The sequence below is a fragment of the Apis mellifera genome, linkage group LG9, assembly GCF_003254395.2.
Source record: "Apis mellifera strain DH4 linkage group LG9, Amel_HAv3.1, whole genome shotgun sequence".
NCBI lineage: Eukaryota > Metazoa > Arthropoda > Insecta > Hymenoptera > Apidae > Apis > Apis mellifera.
The window spans coordinates 10,327,840-10,352,275 of NC_037646.1; the positions used below are offsets into that span (position 1 = coordinate 10,327,840).

General features: G+C 36.9%; 1 protein-coding gene and 1 long non-coding RNA gene across 7 annotated transcripts in view; one reads left to right on the plus strand and one right to left on the minus strand.

Annotated features, from left to right (window-relative positions):
• Window positions 1–24,436, plus strand: part of LOC102654507 — a 203,892-nt gene that overhangs the window by 115,526 nt on the left and 63,930 nt on the right. The window lies entirely within an intron of this gene.
• The window catches only part of LOC726106 (zwei Ig domain protein zig-8), a 73,514-nt gene continuing 71,323 nt past the window's right edge, over window positions 22,246–24,436 (minus strand). For all 5 annotated transcript variants that reach the window (XM_016914056.2, XM_016914055.2, XM_001121872.5 and 2 more), the window contains exon 6: window positions 22,246–23,772. In XM_016914056.2, the coding sequence (XP_016769545.2) occupies window positions 23,633–23,772 (140 nt within the window). In that variant the 3' untranslated portion in view covers window positions 22,246–23,632. The remainder of the gene's footprint in view (window positions 23,773–24,436) is intronic.

Sequence of the window (24,436 nt, forward strand, 5' to 3'; positions counted from 1 at the left end):
CGATTTTTTTTTTTTTTTTTCCTTTTATGAAGACGAAAAATCACCGTCCCATCGAATTTCTCAAGTCGACATCTGCGCGTGCATCCATCACTTACCACCCCGAGCTAAGAGTAATCGCGATTTCCCTTTCCTTCTCCATCGAGAATTTATTCCGATTGATTTTTCCTCCTCCTGTGCTATTTATTCCAATAATTCACGTTCAAAAAATCTATATTTCAAGCGAAATCGTACGTATCCTTCGAAAGAAGAATTTTTAAATGTGGACAATTTTTAAATGTAAGTGGAAAAATATATATTGTGAAATTCGATAAGATTGTGATTTTAAATATATACGTATTTTTCGTCAATTTTAATTTACAATGAACACGAAACGACGTGTTGGGTTTGAATTTGAAGGGTACGAAGAAGGATAGATTGAATTCGTGAAATAATGATATTAGTCAGCAGCTTGGTTCAAATTCACAGTTAATTCAACTTGCTTTCTTGATCACCGATATCTCAAAATGTGTTAACAAGAAGAACAAACACGTAACATAGATCATTCATTAATTCATACTGGAAGATTTTTCCCGTTCCATATTGCGTAATAACGTATTATTAGCAAAAAATTAGCGCTATATTCCGTTTCAAACCGAGTTTCAATATCTCGAATGCGATAAATGGTACAGCATTGCGTATTGCATAATATTACTCGTTAATAATGGAAGAAGTTTTATCAGAAAACGAAAAGATCGGCGCAACGTGTTCTATTTTAGACGAGTTTCAATATCTCGAATTCGATAATATAATAAATACGACATCGTGTAATATGGATTATTTATCACTCGTTAATACGCGTGGAAGATCATTCTATTAGAAAACCAAAAAAAAAAAATAAATAAATAAAATCAGTCGCCTATTTTAAACATCCTATTTTAAACGAGTTTCAATATCTCGAATGCGATAATAAATTACGATAAATAATACAACATTGCGTATTGCGTAACATTACTCGTTAACGTTAATGCATGGAAGAATTTTTATTAGAAAAGGAAAAATTCCAACGTGTTCCATCCAGTTTCGATATGCAATAACGCACTGTAAATATCGCGTAACATTACGGATTATTTATCATTCGTTAATACGTATGAAAGATTTTCTTTATTGGAAAAAAAGGAAAAATCAATGCAACATTCCACTTTGAACCAGAGCAAGTATAAAATTATCTATCTTTGCGATATATACACATATATATACACATATATTGACTCGTGTACGATTGGCGACAGTGAACCGAATGTCCGAACCGATGATCGATCTATGCCGTCGTCGATCAAACCTCGTGCAGAATAATATTGATATAAAGACACCTGTAACCAACCCTGTTCGTACGTGTGCGGGCTCGTCGCGAATTCAAGAATGAACAGGTAGGGCCCCGAGGTTAATATTCATGGATTGCATATTCATGGATTTCGAGAAACGTTTGCTTAGGGGGACAAGCGCTTGGACGAAAATCGAAAAAACGGATCGAGGGGGAGGAGAGAGGGTTCCAGATCGGAGGGGTTTGCTCAACCATTATACCGTTAACTATTGTTTTCAACTGTATTCGATTACAAGCTCGACGACAACGAGATCTGTCTCGTTCAATATCCATCCAATAAGCGTTCTTATCAAAGTGAGTGATAGTAAGTTATTCCAGTTATCTTATATCTGTGTTTCGCTTCGCACGAGACGATGATGCATGGAAATATAATAATTAACTCGAAGATAAAATAAGAAGAGATGAATTTATTTTAGAGTAGGATTTGTAGGTATATTATTTTTTTTCTTTTTTTGGTTTTATGAAAGAGAATTGTTTATGAAAGATAAGAAAATTTCGGGATGCAATAAAGGTTATACAAAATAAATAATGTGTAACAGAAGTAGAGAAAGTAATAAATGACGTGTAAAAAGGCGAAAATTTCGCGTCAGGTTAGGAAGTGTAAAAGTCTAGGAATAGGAAGAGGAAATGTATTTGGATCTAGACAAGAGAAAAATGGTTTTGAGAAATAGAAATCGCACGTGGAGGAATCGTTGTTCTATCAAGAGAAAAGAGAAAAAAAAGTGGAGAGAATCTACCTATAATAAAAATCCATTTATTAAAAAAGAAAGTTGCGGAATAAATATATATTAACGAAAAATATCCAATTTTACATCATTTTATACTCTCAGAATCGTCCAAATTTTGAACAACGAAAAAGAAAATTCGTTGCCTGCGAGAAACACTTTCAACACGATATTCCGGAAGAAAGGAGTTTCTTTTCAATTTTTCTTTTCTCTATTTTTTTTCTTTTTTTTTTTTTTCTCTTTTTATTCCCCACTTGCTTCTTTGACTTGTACTAGGTGGTGAATGCCTACTTACGAGCCGCTTGGCACGCGATTGCTCCACATTCCTCTCTCGAATTTCTCCATGTAAGGAGACACGAATAGCATCGGCATCCCCGCTATTCCTCGAAATGCTCCTTATTGCAGCGAGGAAATTTACGGATGGCTTTACGCGATCCACGTCCCTCCAAAGGATACGCTTTTTACCCAATCCTTCCAAAGATAAAGCCCGCCGAGGATTATTCCCCTCATCCCGTTTTATTCCTCCGTGAAATAGTAATAATTCCATCCGCGGCGAAAGGACACGGCAAAATCGATCCGTCCTTCAGCGGAGGAATTAGCACGTGCCGATGTATATTATTCGAATATATTGGCCAAAGTGGATTAAACTTAACCGCTTTCTCTTCTTTTTCTTTTTCTTTTTCTTTTCTTTCTTTTTTTTTTTTTAGCAAATATTTAACGTACGATCGATATTTCTAGATGTAGATTATAATCGAAGTTGGCCATTTGATTCGTTGAGAAGGTAACTTTTAATTAAAATTTCGAGTAAAGTATTGATTTGATTGTAATAAGTTTACTTAAAGTGGTTTGATTGAACATTTATTCGTAGCTATTTATCGATTGATCCGCTTTTAAAAAAAAAATTATTGAAGCAACTTTATTCTTAACTTTAATCGTTAAAATTTTCTCCATCTCTAATTATGCTTAAGTAAAATTGCACGATGATATATTTATCGTAACATAAAATAGAACAAGAAACAATGTTTTTGAACAATTTAAGAGTGATATCTACTGCGAAATATCCACGAGTGATCAATTATTTTATCAATTTATTCCTTTTTTTTTTTTTTAAACTTGGAGAACGTTGATCATGCACACGTCCGACCATGCACCGACCCGTACTACTTATCATTCATCACTACCCTTCTATTTCTCTCTTTCTCTCTCTTTTAATTTTCTTTTTTTTCATTCACTTTTCACCACGAAAAAAACTCGAATAAATCAGAGAGAATTGGAAAAATATTAATTGCATTCGCTTGATTTTTCGCGATTCTCGAGGATCAACTCGATAATGCTTCCCAATGCTTCTTCTGTCCGTGAAATGCAACGGGATAAAAAGAGATCGCGCGCAAAGCCGATAATAACGCGTTTTCTTCGTAGAAGTGAAATCGATCGAGACTTTGAGGATTTTTTCGAAGAAGAATCGGGAGAATCGTGGGTGAAGACAATTTTTTTTTTTGGACGAATCAATCTCAAAATCGACGAGAAAAGTGACGGTTTCATAGCCTGCGAATCTTATCTTATAAATAATTGACGACAACTTCTTCAATTCTTGTTAGATTCTTGAAAGATTCGACGTTCTGTATAATTTATATTTCATCGATTGGATAAAGTATATCTTTCTCTGTTATCAAATATTTTTTTCTTGTTTGTTGTACGATATATGAATGATTGAAAGTACTATTCTATCATTTCGAAAAGCATCGAAGAGAAGTGTCAACAATTTCCTTACAATTATCAAACAAAAGTAAGAAGTGATTGAAAATTCGAAGAATAATCATTTCGAAAAACGAAGGAATAAGCCAATAAGCGACGAGAAGGGATGAAAGAAAGTAATTCGAATCTCTCTCTCCACAAATGGCCGTTTCGTGACAAGATGGCTCAGATGCATCGGATGCAAGATGTTTTAACTCGCCTGAATAAATTCCACAACAAAGGACATATCTTGAATTATCGTTCGACGATAGCAGCGAGATTGATGGGGCTAAATGACACGCGAAACACAGACGAAATTTCTGCCCGAATATATGCCTTGGGGAACGAAAATACGATTATCCATCAACGATGTAACAACGATGACGCGTAACTGCGACGAAACGCGTACGATAGACGCGTAAATTAATCCGGTGAACACCGACGATTTGGAATCAACGATTTCCCGATTGTTCCTACCCATCATTCGTCGCATTTCGATCCAGAATTTTATGCAACTCGAGATTCTGGCGAAAACAAGGACGGCAGACAGATAAACAATCCGCGTTTACGATCGATGGGATTTTCGTGGTCGAAAATATTTCCGGCCGAAACACGCCTCTTTGTCGTTACGTTATACAGGGATCGAAACTGGATAGCTTTAATTAAAATAAATGTAGGGGAGAGAGAGAGAGATATTCGAAAACGATAGGTTTTGAAAATGGTCGGTCAAATCAACGATCATCGTTTGTAAAATAAAATTGGAGAATTTTCTCTTTTTTTATTATATTATTATACGATTCGTTTGAAACGACGTATGGAGATTTCCAAGAGATTTCGCTCGTGTCATCAACTTTTTCAAGAATAAAGTGAAAAAAACGTGTTTTGCATACGTGTTCGATACAAGTATATGTATATGCATAGCCATTTTTTTCTGCTTACCAAAAAATCAATATCTGCCACCCAGGAACATTCATTTTTAGCGCTGCGACATTGAACGTGATAATTACGATTACTAAAAAAAAAAATTCCTTTCGAATCTTAAATTTTACAAATATATTGCATCCGTTTTAAATATCAGCCCTTTGATAAAGGCGAAAAATTATTATTATTATTATTATCGTCATCATTTATCAACGCATCTTGCACGTTGGGAATAAATAATTCCGTGGATTAAAAACTCGTCGTCGCATTTTAAATCTTCACTTCGAATTTATGTATTAAAGTTTTATTATTACAAATAGAAATAGGGAGCAAAGAAAATGTTTCAAGGGAATGTATATTTAACGGTGACGTGGATACCCGCATTTAAATGTAATCAGTGTCACCCCCCGTTCGGATGAATACGGCTAGATGCGTCCAAATATGGCTTCCCTAATCTGGAATTGGATCCGCGAGGGCGCGAAACGCCGATTCAAGAGGCGTGAAACGCCCTTTCAATTTCCCCTTTAACCTGCGCGGCAAAGATCTCGGGATTAGGGTTGGAGTGGCGTGGGCTTTCTTGCCCACGTGATCCCCGGTATAAAAGCAAGAAATCGGCTGAAAACCGTGAACAACCGCGCCTCTACGTGTTATCAGCCGCGGAACTTTAATGAAATTTTAAGGACCCGATATTTATAGAGGGTCTTCCACGGAGGAATCGAGTCTGCTCATTTTACTTTGAAATATTTCCTGTCCAACCTTGCTAAGCCTGGCTGGCCGCCCTGTTATTCATGAATATGCTGATTATCGCTCTTTTCCGAGAGGCTAATGGCAGGAAAGCGCATCTCTCCCCTCCCTTAACTTCAACCGGGTTTATCATAAGATCTGTCGATAACGCGTTACGACTTATCGAATAGTCGAGAGTCCTCTCAATCCAAATGCCAGAATCTATGGCCGTTGTGCAATTGTCTAGCGGTCGCGCGAATTTTAAGTAAGTGAAATTTTTAATTTCGTAAAGTCTTTTGAATTATTGTCAAACGTCAATTCGACGTGTGAATAATTTTGTAAAATTGTTAGAATAGTAACAGAAGGAAACAAGGATCAAAGGAAACAAGAATATCGAAGTATCTTATGTTTTTTTTATATATCAGATAGAATTTTTGTATTAGAATAGCGATAGAAATATCAGAGTAATGAATAATAATATTGAAATATCAATTATTAATTCAGAATTAGTTAATTTTGCAGACTTATAACTTTTTTTTTAAATTTATTTTGTAATTCGCACATCTTTCATAGTTATCCAATCAATTTATCTACATTTATCAAATTATGAATTCAAAATTTATTTATCTACTATAGCATATAAAGATTCCTGCAATTGGTAACATGCTTTGAAATTAGTAAACTGATTTTTTAGTTGATGATCTTGCAGAATTTAAAAATTTTTAATACCATATGTTGCAAACAAACTTGTCTCGTGGATCTTCATGTTTTAAGTTTTGTAATGCATATTTTTGAATTTTCTAGAATTAAAAAATTGCAGAGAACTAAGAAAAATATATAAATTTTCGAAAATTCAGGAATTTAATATTATATATATTCTAATATTATAACTTATAAAAATTCAATCGAATAAACTCTGTTAAGATTCTTAACTGTCCTTTGCCATAAGTTAAAATTGAAGTTAATCAAAACTTGTGTTCTTTTGAACACATGGATAATGTGAAAGAAGGAGAAGAAATAGAAGAAGAAAGACAGAGATAGAGTAAAAATTATGAAATTAGCGCCATCTTCAGAGTGCCGCAAATAAAACTCAAAAAAAGAAGACAGAAAATACTTGAAAAAAGATGGAAACAAATATTAAAAATTAGCTGTTAGCGCCATCTTACGTATATATTTCGAAAACAGCAAAGGACAGACTAAGAATTAAATATTAGTGCCATCTATGTAATATTAGAAAACTATTTTTGATAGTTAGATGGCACCAGTGGTCAATTCTCTATCTTTATCCTTTTCTTACTATTTTCTATCTTTTCTTTACGTGTTTCGTTTACGGCACTCTGGAGATGGCGCTGATTTCACAATTTTTACCATATCTCCATCCTCTTTCTTATCCTTCCTCTTCTTGTCTGGATTTAACTTGCACTTTATGCTATTCATGCTCTTAAATATATATGTATAAATTCTTTTTTTACACATAAAGTATGCAATATGTAAATACGTGTAATACTTACATTATATTTCCATAATAAATCATTCTCGAGATATTTACTTTTAAATTTGACATGCTACCTCCATTAGCATTACCAAGTTATACATCACTACCGAGATATGTATATGTATGAGACCTACATATTCCAAATTGCGAGATTATTACAAGGTGTATTATTAATGTATTACGGTACAGATTAATTATCTACTGCGTCATCGTGATTATCCCGAATCTCAATACTGCATGTTAGAATTACAGCTTGTTATTTAAGTTTATTTAAACTTGTAAGATCTTCCAACTAAATCGAAATCGTATCAAAATGTATATTCGTGGAATATACGTAGTACGAATTCAATTCAATGATCTTTTCAACTAAGAATTTCTTACGTAAAATTATATCGTAATAGTTCACTCTTCCCTTTCATAATTACATCGAATTATAACATGTAGTATAACTCATAATTTTCAGAAGAAATTAAATCTTTCTCGCATGGGAAAACAATCTCGTGATATCTATAAATATTCCTACAAATTTCTGCTACCTCGATATCTAATAAAGAAGATATTTATTAAATTTAATTAATTAATTAATTTAATAAAAAAATAATAAATCTTGTACGCTGTATATCCTTATAGACTTATCCTTTCGCTTTTCACTTTTCCTCTTTCTTACCCTCCTCTCGCGATATCATAACGAACGAAATCAGAAAAGATGAAACTCTTATAGATAGAATTCTTAACGCGAGTCGCAGCAATACCTTTTAAAAAATTATCGATCGGAGTTATGAGCGCAGCGAAGCGTTAAAACAAGGTATTTGAACATCTCGAATCGGCGGGAAGCGGGCAAGTGAAGGGCTTGAAAGTTTAAAGTCGTTGAGTGTGCTTATTATCGAGGAAACGGAAATTCAATTCGTCAGATCTCTATGCCATTTCCAATGTATCAATCGGCCTCTCCTTTCGCTCTTCCAAACTCCTCCTCCCTCTCCCTCCCTTCCAATATTACAAATCATTTTTCTCCCCTTTTCTCGCGCGATTCTAATTTCGAAGAAACGAAGAAATCTCTAAGATCTCTAATTTCGAAGAAACGAAGAAGAAATTGGACCAATCGATCCAAGGCAGGATAGAAGAGAGATAAGTGCAGGTTGCAACAACTGCTCCAAGTCGAACCGATTCCGTTCGACGTCGGCCAACCGAAGACACAGACGTCTCATTACATGGCAACGACGAAACATTTCACGGGTTACCGGCCGGCAAGTTGAATCGGAATCAGAGTTATTCCCGTGAAACACGAGGAGATCGTAGCGACTGCTCCTCCTTACGGAAAACGAGAACCACGAATAGTCGGGAAACAAACGCATCGAGGGTTTCGAACAGCCAAGTTGAATCGCATTACGTTGCTCCCTCCTCCTCCTCCTCCTCCTCCTCCTCCGTTGAATCCTGCCTAGAATACGATACCGTTGATTCCCCCAATCCGTTGTCGGTAATTGACTTTTAATTAGAAGCGTTGCCTTCAACGATCAATTTCCAAGAACCGAAACATTCGAACCGAGCAAGTTGAATCACATTTTCGTATCGATTCGACTGCGCCTCAACAAGACATTTACTTTTAAATATAGTTTTATCATTAACATTATGATTTAGATTTTTAATCTACTTAATTTACAATAATTACATTATATTTTTAATGTCATCTAGTCCCATTAAATTCACCAATATTTTTAATAAATTTTATAGTAATTATTGAACTTATTAGATTAATTATTCGACCATGAACATTATCGATTCGACTATCAGCAAATTTAATTTCAGGACACTTAATTTTAACATTATTAGGAATTTTTATTAGAAATTTTATTTCAATTTTACCAATTAATCTATTAATTCAAAATATACTTCTAACTTTAGAAATTTTTATATCAACGATTCAAAGATACGTATTCTCAATTCTTTTAATTTCTCTTCTAAGAGAGAATTTTTCTACGTAAGAGGGATAAAATAAATCGAAGATTTGATTCAAGATTTGACGAAAGAGGCGTTTATTAAACGGTGACTAATAATCGTGATGGATAAACGAGGATTACTTTGGGATTACTACTTACTTACCTGTCAATTTCATCCGCGATGATCAATCTCTCGCGCGATTAAAATTTCGCGAAATCGGGATACGGGAGGAGATTACGTATCCGGAAACGAGACAAGAACAACAAGATTCCTCCCTTGGAGGAGCGTAATTTTCGAGGAAATGCAGTTTGAAAACTCGTCGAGTATGCATGAACTTGGTTAATTTTAGATGCGACAGTCAATAAGCAACAGAAGGTTAGTCAAATTACTAAGGGATAAATGCAAATACGAAATATGCAAATAGGCGAGAGAAGAGGGAGAAGTAAAATTCTCTTCGAGTCGTGTACATTAAAATCCTTGAACGAGGAATAGGATAGAATGGTCGAAACGGCAGTTGACGACGATGAAATCATGGGGGATAAAATCGGGGCGAAATCTCGAGACGGCGAAAGCTTCCGGAAGCCGCCATCGGTAAACTATCGCGCGGGAAACTATTATCGTGTTTGCCCTCGGTGGGGCAAACGGACGGACGGACGGAAGCGTGGCGAGAACGTAATTTGAGGATTACACTTGCTCGTATATTATCGCTGGAACAATGGCCGCGTGACGTTGCCATCGTACAATCACGTGGGTAATCCGCAAGGATCTCGTGGAATCCTGGGTCCCGCGCCCCGCGTGTCTTTGCAACCTAAACACCACCCCTGGAAACCGACAGAACCAGTTCCTTAAGCTCGCGATATAATGCGTCCTGATCCAAAAGGATTAACTTACCCCTCCCGAATTGGAACAAATTGTTTTCGACCCGGAAACAATTTGCTTTCTTATCCCTCCGCCACCGATCTTTATCGATCCCTCTCTCTGTCTCCTCGTCTCTTGTGGATAAACATTCTGGAGACGTGGGAATATCGTTGGAGCGAGTTAAAACGTCTATCCTTTTGGGATTAGTAAAACTGTTGCTAGTAGTAAAACGGTGTTGTTTGGAACACTGTACTTGTTGGGAGCGGAACTTCGTGCCGGGAATATTCGATACGAGAGTATCCGGCAATGTAATTGGATCCGAGTGTCTAATTACATTGAATTAAACGAAAATGAACGGATTAATAAGTAATCGGGTTTAAATCGAGTGAAAATTTATCCGCGTTTGCCCCGAATTTCTGGACGATAAGGAATAACGATTATTCTTCCGTGTATTTCGTTTCCTCAAATTTCTCTTTTTTTATTTCTCTTCTGTTCTTAAGTTAGACGTTAAATTAGGTTGTGAGTGAATTTTTGCCGATTTCAAATATGACAAGAGTTATCATAGAATTCGCTTTGCTGCACATATGTGATTGTTGTAACATTTTATAAATTAATCGAGTGAAAACTTATTTGAAAGTTTTTATCTTTTCTTCTTTTATTTTTCTTCTATTCTTAGGTCAAGTTGAGTTAGATTTATTTTCGCCTCAAAAGTAGATAAGAGTTATCAGAATTCACTTTGGTTACATCATTGTTGCAATATTTTATAAATTGAATAATTAAACAATCGTGCATCGTTATTTCTTCGGCTCCGGATTAAAACTTTCACGGATGGAGGGAAAGAGTTGAAAGTGTCGTTAACGTTTATTCAATCGCATCCTAATTCAATGAACCGGCCCACGAAGGAGGAAAACTAACAAGTTTCGAGTTTACGAATATTACAACGTTCCAATTACAGCTTGATAACTTCTTGGCTTGGAAGACTTCTTGGTTGGAAAAACTCGCAACTGAAACTTTACGCGCCCGTAGTTTTTTTTTTCATTCCCCCTCATCGTGAGCATCGTTCTAAATTTTCCACCTAGAAATTATGCACCCCTGAGGGTGACAGGTAGCCGGAAATCGAAGTTCGTAGCCGCTAAGTTCTCGTCGCCGGTTGACGATTGTTAATGCGGCCGGCCCACAACCCGCCGCCAACAATGGCCCGTAATTATCATTTATATTACCACCGAGGAAGCCCATTTTATTCTCAAATACCATGAATATTAAGCGCCCGCCACCCACCACTACCATCACGTAGGTAGGTCACCACCTCGTGTTACCAATTTTCTTAACCAACCAAAGAGATATATTACTTTCTCGTCCAAAGTTTCCCGCCTCTCCCGCCGAGTTTTTGACAGCTATTCGACCATTTCCGGCCGAAAATACTTTTCAATTTCGGATCGCATCGATCGCTAGGATTACTCTCTCTCTTCCTGTTGTCCTGTTTGTTAATTGAATAAAAAAAAAAAATAGAAAAAGGAAGGGATGTGGAGGGAGGGGGTTAGAAGAGTGCTGCTTGATTACTTCCTTTCGAAACTCTCGGCGCAAAGATAAAGTTTGCAATTTCGAAATCGAGTTGCTCACAGTTCTCTTTCCAGGGATTTCTCCTCTCCTCCATCTTTTCGATATCAACTTTCCACCTTTCTTCCAACCATTTCTTCCTTCGCGTTCCCGAATCTTCCTCGTCTCGTTTAGAATGTCGATGGGCAACTTTTTAATAAATCTCGAATCGGACGGGAGCCTCGTGTCATCGTTTCGACGGGTATCGATATCGTCGTCGATCGGGCACGCGTTATCGGGTGTCGCTCATTCTTTCTAACGCCGTTGACAACCTCATCGCCGTAATCATCGGTGGAACGCCCCACGCGTTAACCCAGTTTTTCGCTCGCCTTTCAGCTTCGTTACCGGCCTCTCCTCTCCTCTCCACTCCTCTCCTCTCCGCTCTTTGTCGCTGGTAAACGAGAGGGCCACGCCGGGAAAAAGGGCAGGGAACAACGAGTTCGAGTTGTGTTTCGAAAAATAAACGACGCTTTTTTACACTTTTAACTTTATTTCTTACTCCTGAATCGATGTTTCGATGAAAAGTGAATATTTCCTATCCAAATTTTATCACATTCAAACTTGGAATTCGAGGATCCATTGAGGAAGCTGTTTCGATGTAATAATCACACGATTCAAAATTCCATCTGCATTTAAAAAAGAAGAAAGAAGAAATCAGATTCCCTTCGATACATCGCCTCTTCTCTTCGCTTCTTCTCTTACGTAACGTTGCTCGATCGAAGAAAAGATTGAGAAGAAAGAAAAAAGAGAGGGGAGGGAAGAGAATATGTTTTTGGAACGTGCGCTTCTTGATCTTTCGCCCAAGGTCTTAAGATGTATTTGCGTCTATCGAAATTCTACCGTGGCATTCGTTGTATTTTCGAGGTGAATCGACTTGGCAGGCCGGGTAATACGGGGCATCTTTCAACCCGTAAAATGGGGCCGCGTTGCGTGCTTCTCGCGAGGGACAAATATGTCTATGCGAAATATCGTTCACAGTTCCAATCCCAAGCCGCTATTATTGTACCTCGTTCACGACTGCTTCCGTGCTTCTTTTTCCTTTTTTTTTTCTTATAAACTAGTTCAACAATAAACGATTGCGTGAATAATTTTTCTTACTAATTAATCTTTGTTCGAATTACGTTCGATCAATTCCATATTTTAAGCGAATCAAAAGAATCATCCTTAATGAAAGAAAAAAAAAATTAAAATTTGCCAAGACAAACGAATATGAATAAGCAATTCGTTTGGATCGTTCGATAATTTGAATACCTGTGTCTATGCATTTTCATGTTATAGAAATGGAAACATTGAACATTTATTTATATTAAAATTTGCAGAATACTTTTCCAATACTTTTCGATCCCAGGATAAAATATATTTTGAAATTGCTAAGAAATTATTATTATACGAAAATTATCATTGAGACTTTCTTTCTTTTTTTATTCTCATTTTAGAGGGAACAATGAAGTTATGATAAATCAAGATGGAAACTCGAGGATAGCGGTATTCGGGCGAAATTCGAGAAACACGTGTTGTAACAGGATTTTAAGTGGGACGAAAACCTGATTATCGAAATCGTGCAACGAATACGCGAATGAAAATTGCAAGAAACTCTTGGCCACCCGTATAATTCCACGATATACACATAGACACACACGCATATACATACCTGCATTTCAACAAAGCTAAACTATTCTCTTTGTGGCGTCGTACAAGCTGTACTTACGACTCCGACGCGAGCTCGATGTATTATATACAACCGGTGACTGTTCGACGATCGATAACTCCGCGTATTGCTACGATAATAACGAGTAATCACCTGTTACCTGGGATATTCGACATATCTCGATATACATGCCAACTATCGCTATGAAGCGGAAATGCGCCAGAACGTGGAACAGCTTCAACTTCGAATATCTAACGCGAAAATGCATAGGCACGGGTATTCAAATTATCGATGATGAACGAACCATACCGAAATACCGAACGAATTGTTGTTTATTTGGATTCGTTTGTCGCTTCTTGGCAAATTTTAATTTCTTTTTGTTTTTTTCTTTCTTTAAGGATGATTCGCTTTTTGCTTGAAATGTTAAACTTTAAGAAAATTCGTCGTTTGTGGAACAGAATGGAAAATTTGATGAAAGAATTGTTTATTTGTTGCTTTCTAAACAAATTTTTTTTAGTCTTTCTCCTATCAATATGATCATTTCGATTAGATTGTTAAATTTTTAGAAAAATTCTTGCGAAAATTTGACGAACGAATTATTTATTTGCTCTAAGTCTACTTTTTTCATTCTTTCTTTGTTTTAATTTTTTTCTTTATCAAGAATAAATAATGCTTTGAATTCACTTAAATTTCTAAGAATTTTAAGAAGATTCGACGAGTGAGAGAATTGTTTATTTATTGCTTCTAAACAAATTTTTTTAGTCTTTCTTCTATCAATACGATCATTTCATTTAGATTGTTAAATTTTAGAAAAATTCATGACTTGAATCTATAATGGAAAATCTGACGAACGAATTGTTCATTTGCTCTATTTTTTTCATTCTTTTATCGTTTTAATTTTTCGATTCACTTGAATTTCTAAAAATTTTAAGAAGATTCGACGAACGAGTGAAAGAATTGTTTATTTGTTGCTTCTAAACAAATTTTTTTGGTTTTTCTCTTATCATTTCGATTAGATTGTTAAATTTTTAGAAAAATTCGTGACTTGAATTTATAATGGAAAATTTGACAAACGAATTATTTATTTGCTCTAAGCCAATTTTTTCATTCTTTCGTCGTTTTAATTTTTTCCTATCAAGAATAATGCTTTCGATTCACTTAGATTTCTAAGAATTTTAACAAGATTCGACGAACGAGTGAGAGAATTGTTTATTTGTTGCTTCTAATCAAATTATCATCGTTTTCCCTTAAGGATAATGCTTTCGATTGAAATGCTAAATTTTAGGAAAAATTCTGACTTGGATCTTATCCCTCCCTCGCGTAGATTTTCAGAGGTTGGCGGGAAGGGTTAAGTCGAAGGGCTAAAAAGTGGTGAACGAAGCGTTTAAAACGCGGGAAATTTCCATGAGAGAAGGACGAGGCACTGCATTAGAGTGGGCGACGAGAGAACTCGTAAAACTAACCGGATGGGGCCGGTATAGCGGCGGAAAGTGAAAGCTCAGCGAATGCTCCGGATAGACGACAAACTATTATTGTACGCGTAGAGCGGATGTACGAGGCCGAAATATTGCATTGCGAGTCGCCAAATTCGCCGATAACATTGACGTTCGCCGGATTGAAGAGAAACGAGATAGAACGAGAATCGTGACGAATAGCGCGACGGTTGAAAATTTAATTGGCACGCGCGCGATTCTGTCTAGCGATAACTCAAAAATTGACGCGATTCTTCCCGTCACTCCCTCTCTCTCTCTTCGATTCAATATTCAATTTTCCTCGAATGAAAAGATTTATTCACTCGTTGTATCTCGTAGACAAGAAGACAATTGTACAGAAGATTGTATCTCCCTGAGCGAAAATAAATATCGTTTAATGCGATATTATTTAACCTAACGATATGATTTTTCCTTCCCGATGGATTCTCGATGCTTGTCGAATTCTTTCGCGAATAATTTGAAACGTACGCGCTCGGTTTCTCTTACCTCGTCTCCCTTTCCCCGCTCTTTTTCAACAGCTCTTCATTTTTCCAATAAACTGCCGGCTTTGCCGAACGCATCGCGCATTGCAACTTGGAAGACGCTTCCATCTTTAAAAATATTCCACTCGAGTTGCAAGGACGAAACGATATCCGCTCCCTGATGGTACTTTTGCACGATGTAATTTAAAGACATCTCGTGGGTATATGCAATATCGTATCGACGCTTTTTACTGTATGACGCACGAGAGATCGATGATTCTTGCATGCGAAATCATCGTGCAACCACATTTTTCACGACATTGATGAGACAGCTAAGAAACTCGAAGAGATAGACTCGAACTCGATCATTTATTTTCGGCTAACATCGATATAATTAGAAACGTTCGCCTTTCCTTCTATTTTTGGACGAATTAATGGAGTCAATTGGATTATTTTTCGGGCTATTTTCGTTTTCACATCGATTTTAATTAATAGAGAAAATAAATGGATTATTAATTATTATTATTACTGTACTCAAATAATACACAACGAAACTTGGAAACAAGCGTGTTTTTTTTTTTCGAGTAGAAAATCATTAAAACTGGAATAAATGGTGGATGCCACTGGTAAAAGCAACGAGTTCCATTTCTGTTTACGTACCAATCTGCGAAAGCGCTATTGGTTCCGTACCACGGCGATGTAAAACACTGCGCAACATCGATCCCAGCCAAACACTTTCATGAGGAACTTTCCCACGAGGATTTCGTGCTTACACACCTAACCTACGATACTCCGAATGTCACCGGTCGGATCAAGCGTGCTGCACAAAAGGGCAAAAGATGCCAATAGAATCGTCACTCCAGCGCATCCGGATTGTCAACCTGTACAACCTGTAATAGGGCTGTAGATATCCGGGAATCATTTTCCAGATTCTCCGATTTTCTATGTCTCTTTATTCTCTTAATTTTTTCACAAAATTTTAAACTCTTTTATACATATATATATAAGAAAGTTATTATCGAAAAAAAAAAGAGGTCAGAGGTCGAGAAAAAGATTGGAAAACATTGGTATCAATTTATAATATACGATCGTATTTTCGAATAACGAAATTGCAAAATTAATTGATTGGATGCATAAAAGAAGAAAGTTTCATTTGCGTGACACGTTTTGCTTTTTAAGGAAAAGTTCAAGTTTATTAATCGCCATCCTTTTACTCGCGAAAGATGGTAAGAAGTTGGTCAAAGATTGGAAATTAATCACGAGTCACGAGCATCTTTGTACGCGAATTACTTTTTGATAATTTTTGCAATCTCACCGGTGAATTGATGTGAAACATTAAAGGTTTTTCGATTCTCTTCCCCCTCCTCGCCTTCCCACAGGGAATAGAAAAATCGTTGTTGCAAGCTCCCTTATCGATTGAAACATTCTTCGATGGCGGGACGGATCTAGAACGCTATACATTATTTCCAAACCTATTATCGCGTATTGGAATCTGCTCGATTACTATGCCAGTCAAGCACAAGATTACAGAACGCTGAAACATTTGTTCATTCTTCATTAAAATGGCGTTCCGTACTCCCGACTTCAGCTCAACTCTTTATACCCTTCAGACCTCAAAATCTTCCCATTACTTTGAAACAGGATTATTAATAAAAAAAATACGATCGTATAATTTCCGTTCTGTTTCCGTCGAAACAATCACGATAAGAATGCCAGCATTTTAAATAACCTGTGAACCAATTTGCTATGGTTTCTATATCAACCTGTAATCCAATTCTGTATGTAAATATCAAAATTTATAGTAAATTTATACACGAAATACCTATTTTAATAAAACGTCGTTCGAGATATTATATTTATTTTAAATATATATTTATATATACCTTCGAATAAAGATTGTAATTAGAATTTCTCTCTTTCTCTCTCTCTCTCTTTCTTTACAACTAAAAAAAAAAAACAAATTATATACATCTTGTGAATTTCATCCCGAGCAAAAGTTAATTTCCAATGCTGAATTATTTGTATCATAATTTAGTTTGCAGGTAATATGAAGCGCATGGGAGAAAATCAAGGTAACGAAGAGCAATTATATAAATTGTTGATTTATGTGCGAGCGATGTCCGGCATAAAATCTTTCTTGTCGATATATGTAACTTTGTAATTAATATAATTATTAATTCAGAAACATGCCAGCCATATTTTACAATTTCATCCAAGTTTTTTCTTTTATTTATTTTTTTTTCTTCTTTTTTTCCCACGAAATGAGTAATGCAATTTGATGATGCGAATGATAACGAACGATGTAACGATGTAAAATGTAGAAACGCGTTAATAATTGCATTGTTTTTTTTTTAATACGGAGAATGGATCGCGTAATGATGGGTCATTTCAATTACTTACTTATTTTTATTTTTTTTTTTCATGATAAATAATTCTTTTTTCGTCGTTAATGATACGATTCAAAGAATTTTGCAGATGATGACGTTTAATCCTTTTTTTTTTTTTTTTTTTTTTTTTATACATCCATTTTATCGATCAATTTTATATGACCACTTTCAACAATCTATTATTCAGAATCGTATAATTCATTTTGCCCATCGGTTAACCGTATTTATCGAAAATGAATTCGAGCGCGCGCAAAAGTAGGTATTTGTTTTATTTAATATAAAACGATGCGACAAAAACAAAATCATTTATGCTTACGGTTCAATCGAATTCATAAATTTTCGATATCAATAGTAATCGCGTATACTTTGTACACACTTATTCGTATAATAAATATTCGGGCATTGATGAAATTAAATTTGATGTTTTTCAATATTATTTATTTAATCCCTTGTTGTGAAAGGGGACCTGCATTAAATAAATGAAATATACGCGTTTGACATCAATAATGATCTACAAATAAATATTTCGAAAATTTAAAAAAAAAAAAACAATCGATCGAATGATATTGTTATATAGATAAACATGTATACGTAAAAACAATAATTTCTTGAATAATCATCATGTCTGATATAATTGCCAACCACTCTTCCGCCTGTTTTGCATTTCGTTACGCTCTGCGAATTTTCCCAGAGATCCTGTCATTTTGAAGTTGCACTTGTGACACCAACAGATTGTCAGAAATTGCTTTTTCGAGATTGATTTCGTTTCATCCGATGGTTACGTCACGCAAAAATATATTATAATTCTACATATATAAATTCATTTCTTGATTGGATTTATGGGCCATCATTGACGTTTTATAAGTATCTTCAAATTAAATTAAACTAGGATCATCGTAATTTATTATCCACGAAATATTAATCGTCGCACAAAAAATTATTATCATTAAGAAATATCGCAGATTTTCAGTTTTTACGTAAAATCGTTATTCTGAAATTTCGACGATCCTTTCGAATTATTAAAAATTCGTAAACTCTTCAGTTCGATCGGTTTCGATTCAACCTGAACTCGGCTTGAAAATAAATCACAACATCGATTAGCCGACTCGAATTAGAACCTTATTTTAACGACTCGATCTTACTTGGATCTAGAAAATAAATTTATTTATAGATTCCTAAAAGCAATCGTTTTAATCTTGATTAAAATTATTATTAAAAAGTATTCCAGATTTTTAACTCGAATAGAATCAACGTTTCTAAAATTTAAAAGATTTCGATTTCGAATCATTAAAAATTCGTTAAATTATTCGTTCGATCAGACTCGAAATTATTAAAAGTTATTGTTTTCACATGATGGGAAAGATGGCAAAGTGGCAACTAGATTTTGCCCTTTCGAAGTCCGCAACGAACACGCTCGAAGAATGGAAAAGCAAAGGTGCCGTTGGAATTACCCCGCTACGTGTGCACGTTTATCGAGATACTCTCACAGAACACTTCTTTGAAGAAATTTCAAACTTTCTCCAACACCTCTAACTCTGTCCTCTGCCTCTCGATACCCCTCTCCCTCCCTGCTCTTCCTATCTCGAAAGAAAGTTGGGTAGAGATTCCGCAACCGGGACGTTTCATCGTCCCCTTTATCCCCTCTCGTCCTCGTTGCACTTGCGTTTCTTCTTCATGCACAGACTATGCACGATCCTATATATATAAAAGGCTTACCGAAGGTGAACATCTCGCCTTATCGCGGATCACTGGATTTCGTTCGAATCCGAAATATTGCGAGCTAACGTCTCGTCTCGCTATTCTTCCCGACTTTTATTACGTTCTGGAAATTCTGTGAATTAGAATTTAGAATTAGGAAAGATCAGTGATAACTTCTCGTATTCGAATTGACATTAAGTTTTGGAAATTCTGTGAATTAGAATTGATAACTTCTCGTATTCGAATTGACATTAAGTTTTGGAAATTCTGTGAATTAGAATTACAATTTAAAATTAAGAAAGATCAATGATAACTTCTCGTATTCGAATTTACATTAAGTTTTGAAAATTCTGTGAATTAGAATTGCAATTTAGAATTAGGAAAGATCAAATAACTTCTCGTATTCGAATTGACATTAAGTTTTGGAAATTCTGTGAATTAGAATTGCAATTTAGAATTGATAACTTCTCGTATTCGAATTGACATTAAGTTTTGGAAATTCTGTGAATTAGAATTGCGTTTAAAATTAGAAAAAATCAATGATAACTTTTCCTATTCGAATTGACATTAAGTTTTAGAAATTTTGTGAATTAGAATTGCATTTAGAATAAGGAAAGATCAATGATAACTTCTCGTATTCGAATTGACATTAAGTTTTGGAAATTCTGTGAATTAGAATTGCAATTAGGAAAGATCAATGATAACTTCTCGTATTCGAATTAACATTAAGTTTTGAAAATTCGAGAAATCGCGATTCAATTAATTAATATGATTAGATTGAAATTTGAAAGATTAAACGATGCGCGCGATATTTAATTCCCTTGTGTGTAACGGCAATAAATTTCTTAAGGAAGTAAATGAAAAAGGAGGAGTAAAATGAGTAATGTTCCACATCTTGGGAACAGGTTGGCGGACGCCTGTTAAAGAAACCTATTACAAACCTGAAAATGAAAAATTTCATTTCAGTGTTATTACTTCCTTTTCACCACGAGGGCAAAGTGCGTTCAAAGTCTTGGTTGATTTTATTTACAAAATATTTCCATTTCAAAGGCGATACAATGTAAATCGACCTAAATCGAATTTAAACCTAATTTACGCTTAATTCAATTTTTTAAAACATTAAATAGCTGCATAAATAAATAATAATAAAAACACTTTCGCGCCAAAGAAATTGGAATTGGACTTGGAGAAAATAATATCAAATCTAGATGAAATTATCTTTTAATACCTTTCTCTCTAATAATAACACGATTATTACCCGTGTTTTCCCACGTGTTTGCTTCTCTCTGCCTCAATGCATTTTCATCTCTTAGAAATGATTCTATATCATCGTGCGAGATCTCACACGTTCCTCTTCTCACAATTTCTCTTACCTCTCGATTTGTCCCGAAAGAAAGATTCTTTCCTCCAGTTCCAAAAGATCTATGAATGTTCCAAGCTGACAAGCGAAAAAAGAACGCTCTTTGGAGTCTCCGTATCCACCCCTTTATTGCAGTAGTGTTTCAATTTAGCACCCGTTAAAAGAGTTTCGGGTGCTTTTATCGCGAAAGTTCTGCGCGGTCAGATAGAAAATAAGACGAGAAAGCGCACGGGGTCGGGTCAAACAAAACGGGGTTAAGGGACACACGAGGGGGAGGGGAGAGGGTGGCGGGTTCGAAGAGGAAGCAAGAGAAAAACGGTGATACGCGGTACCTTCTCGTGACGGCGCTGACTATGGGTCCGCGTTACACAGTTTTAAACGTGCTTTATAACCTAAATTAACTCGTTATCGCGCTAATTGCTCTTGGTATCTTCTCCACGTGTCAGGAACTATCATCGTTTCTTCAGAATGAATCTTCGAAAATTTATCCGGTGAACAAAAAGTTGAACTTGTTCGAGAAATTAGCTCGAAATAAAAAGAAAAAGAAAAAGAAAACGATTTATGAATGAATTTTGAATGACTTATTTGAGCAAATTTTTGATGCAAAGAAAACTTCGAAATTATCGATTTTGTTAATTGTTATCTGGAAAAGAATATATTTTTAATTAACGTTAAGTCAAATCATATAAATCATGCAATCAAAGTAAGATCGTTAAATAAAGAAGGTAAGAAAGTGATGTCGATTTTTTAAAGCAGTAGTAAAAAATTGAATCGAAAATCGAATAATTTTATCCGATATCGATCACGAACGAAATTGGCATTCTTCTCAGTAAACGCACGCGGTCTCGCGTTCGATATCCTTATCGATTAATCGTGTCTAGAACCGCTCTTAGAAGCTCGTTCCGCGGTTGCAGTAATGTTAGTGGCCGTCGTTATCCGAGCTCCCCCCAGCGGATTTCGATATTTCTCCAACCGAATTTGCGGTTGAATTAATCCGTTTTAACAGGATTCCAAGCCGAGATAACGAAGACTCTCGTAATAACGTTTGCCACTGGCGTGTTAAAGCTCGCGTAAAGTTCGAAGACTCTTCGGGAGAGATAGATAACGCGGCGGGGCGAGCCGTGCACATTTATCGGGCTGAAGCTATTCCAACAACTTTCCTTACGGAGTTTCGTGAAATAACTTTTCCTTCGCGTCGTTTATTTCACGGTGATCGTACTACTTTACCTTCAATTTCCTGCCTCATCGTTTACCTATCGAACAATGATAACAAATGGTAAACTTGTCCCTTGGAAAAGTTTTGTGCGCGACGATGCAACACGGCCATGTAACGTATCGCGCGATTTTTCGACTCGACACGTTCGCAAAGTGAAGACGCGAATGAAATTACCGACCGAACGCGTTCACAAAACGTTCATAAAACGAGTCGTGAGTGAATTATCGACCGAACACGTTCACAAAACGAATCATAAGGGAATTATCGACCGAACACGCTCACAAAATGAGTCGTGAGTGAATTATCGACTAAACACGTTCACAAAACGAGTCGTGAGTGAATTATCGACCGAACACGCTCACAAAATGAGTCGTGAGTGAATTATTGACCGAACACGTTCACAAAATAAGTCCTGAGTAAATTATCGACTAAAAACGTTCATAAAACGAGTCATAAGGGAATTATCGAACGAACACGTTCACAAAATGAGTCGTGAATGAATTATCGACCGAACACGTTCACAAAACGAATCATAGGGGAATTATTGACCGAACAAGTTCACAAAAACGAGTCATGAGTGAATTATCGATTGAACACATTGATAAAAAGGAGCCATGGGGAAAATATCGATCGAATTTTTTACGATTAATGTTTTATTGAATGTATAATTAAGGATGTAATATTTACATTGATTCCGTTCACTTCAATGGACGCGATAAACGTGCGAATCGCGCGAATATCTGTCACGAATCTCCGACAACGAGTATATATTCGGCAAAATCGATTCACTTCACGATCACTTCACGAAAAATCACGAAGAGAGCTTTCGCGATTTTATTTCAAAAAAAAAAAAAAAAAGAAAAAAAAAATCTCCAACACTCGATATCGGAGATTCGACAGAGGATCGAAGGAAGAACCACTTTCACGTCACAGAACGTAACGTGTGCTCGTTCATCTCGAGTCCAGAGAGTGTTACTTATACGCTACCTGTGTATGTGTATGTATGTATGTATGTATGTATATGTATTGTACGTAATACGCCATTCCTCTCGTGTAAAGTTACGTGTATGTGTATATGTAAGTGTACATTCATAGCATACGTACAACGCGCGTATGTACGAAGGAGAAACGCTTCACTCATCGCGTACAACGACGACAGAGACTACTAAACGAGTAGAAGATGATCCTCGAATCGACAGGTTCCCCTATCCTCTCTTCCTTTTTTACAAAGAAAAGGACAAAAAGAGGACAGAAAGAAGGAGGAGGAAACTCGCGTCGTTCGTATGAGCTCCGCGTCGCGCGTCATTCTATTTCCGAGAGAAAGAGAAAGAGAGAGAGAGAGACAGCGAGAATGAGTGAGTTAAAGCGAAACGTATCTTACCGCATACTTCTAGATCAATTCCACAGAAACCAGAGAGAAAATTATTCCGACCGTGCTCGGCTATTTCTGCTTCTGGGACAAAGAAATCGCGAGATAATAAAGGAAACACAGGAGGACAGGAACAGGAGGAGAGAGAGAAAATAGGAGGAGATAAAAGGGTGGAATAAAAGGCAGAAGGGAATGAAACAAAAGGATACCTCTGGCTGGGTAAAAATCCTTCCCTCGCGATCGAACGTCGCGTTCCCCCCTCGAGAATAGGGAGGACGCGAGTCTCTTTCTCCCCGGACACAATGGTTGAAAAGAATCGGGCGGGTGTACGCGTAAGAGGGTCCCCGCCGAAAGTGGCGGCCACACCGGATCCTCGCTTCGTTCCGTCGTGCGTTCATACGCGGACTAATACACGCGACGACGACGACGACGATGGCGACGATGACGACACGTTCCAACGGCGGCAGTTCTATTCGAAAGAAGGGATATCGTCCTCGCGGGATCGATCGTGGCAGTTAGAGGTGAAAAGACGAGTCCCGAATGGCCGACCGATCGTTCGACTCATCCTCGCGGAAGAAGATGGACCGGGTTTGCGGTGGTGCGGGGCGGCGCGACTAACACACCGGTCGCCTCCCCGTAAGTTGGAGGGCGATTCATGTCGGGTAAAGGCTGGTGAAACTCGGTATCCTCCAGCTGACGGCCGCCAGGAGGGACACCAGAAAGTTGCTCGCCAAAATTGCCGGGCCAAGATTCCTCCTGTCTCCTCCGTGCATCGCCGCCGGTTTCTCCTCCTCTGAAACGAGATTAGAAACTCTGACTCTCTGATGGCTGCAAAAAACAAATTCTTTCTTCGCGAGAATCGTTCTGCTTGAACTGGAATGAGAGAGATAGATAGATAGATAGATAGAGAGAGAGATGTTTCACGTACTGGTGGCCGAGGGAGGGAGGGGAGAAGGAGCGTTCTTCCATGTTCTGGAAGAAGAAGAGTGAGAGAGAGAGGAAGATATTTTCGTATAGGAGCGGTAAAATACCCCTGAGGGCGGCTACGACGTTTTAAACGAGCTCGACTCCTAGTCGGACACAGGAAGCTAGCTAGAACTTCGGACGAGACGAGGTTCGCCTCTTTTTTACATCTTCCTCGTTCGCCTCGAACTTCGTCTCCGTGCTAGTAGTGGTAATAGTAGTAGTAGCAGTCTGGTCACGCGCCCAACGATCTCCGGAATACCGGCAACCTGATCGAGGAGACGCTCGAGGGGCAGTAACGTGAAATCTTGCTTTTACACCCGGATTTCTATCCAACTATTCGAAATATCGATGTATCCGCACGTGAGACGGAACGTTTCTCTCCTCTTCTCCACGGGGATATTCGATGTTAAGATTTTTGTCTTTCTAGCTTACGAAACTCTCTCGATCCTCCGCTTAATTGAATCTGTCAACGTCGAATCTCGAGGAAAACG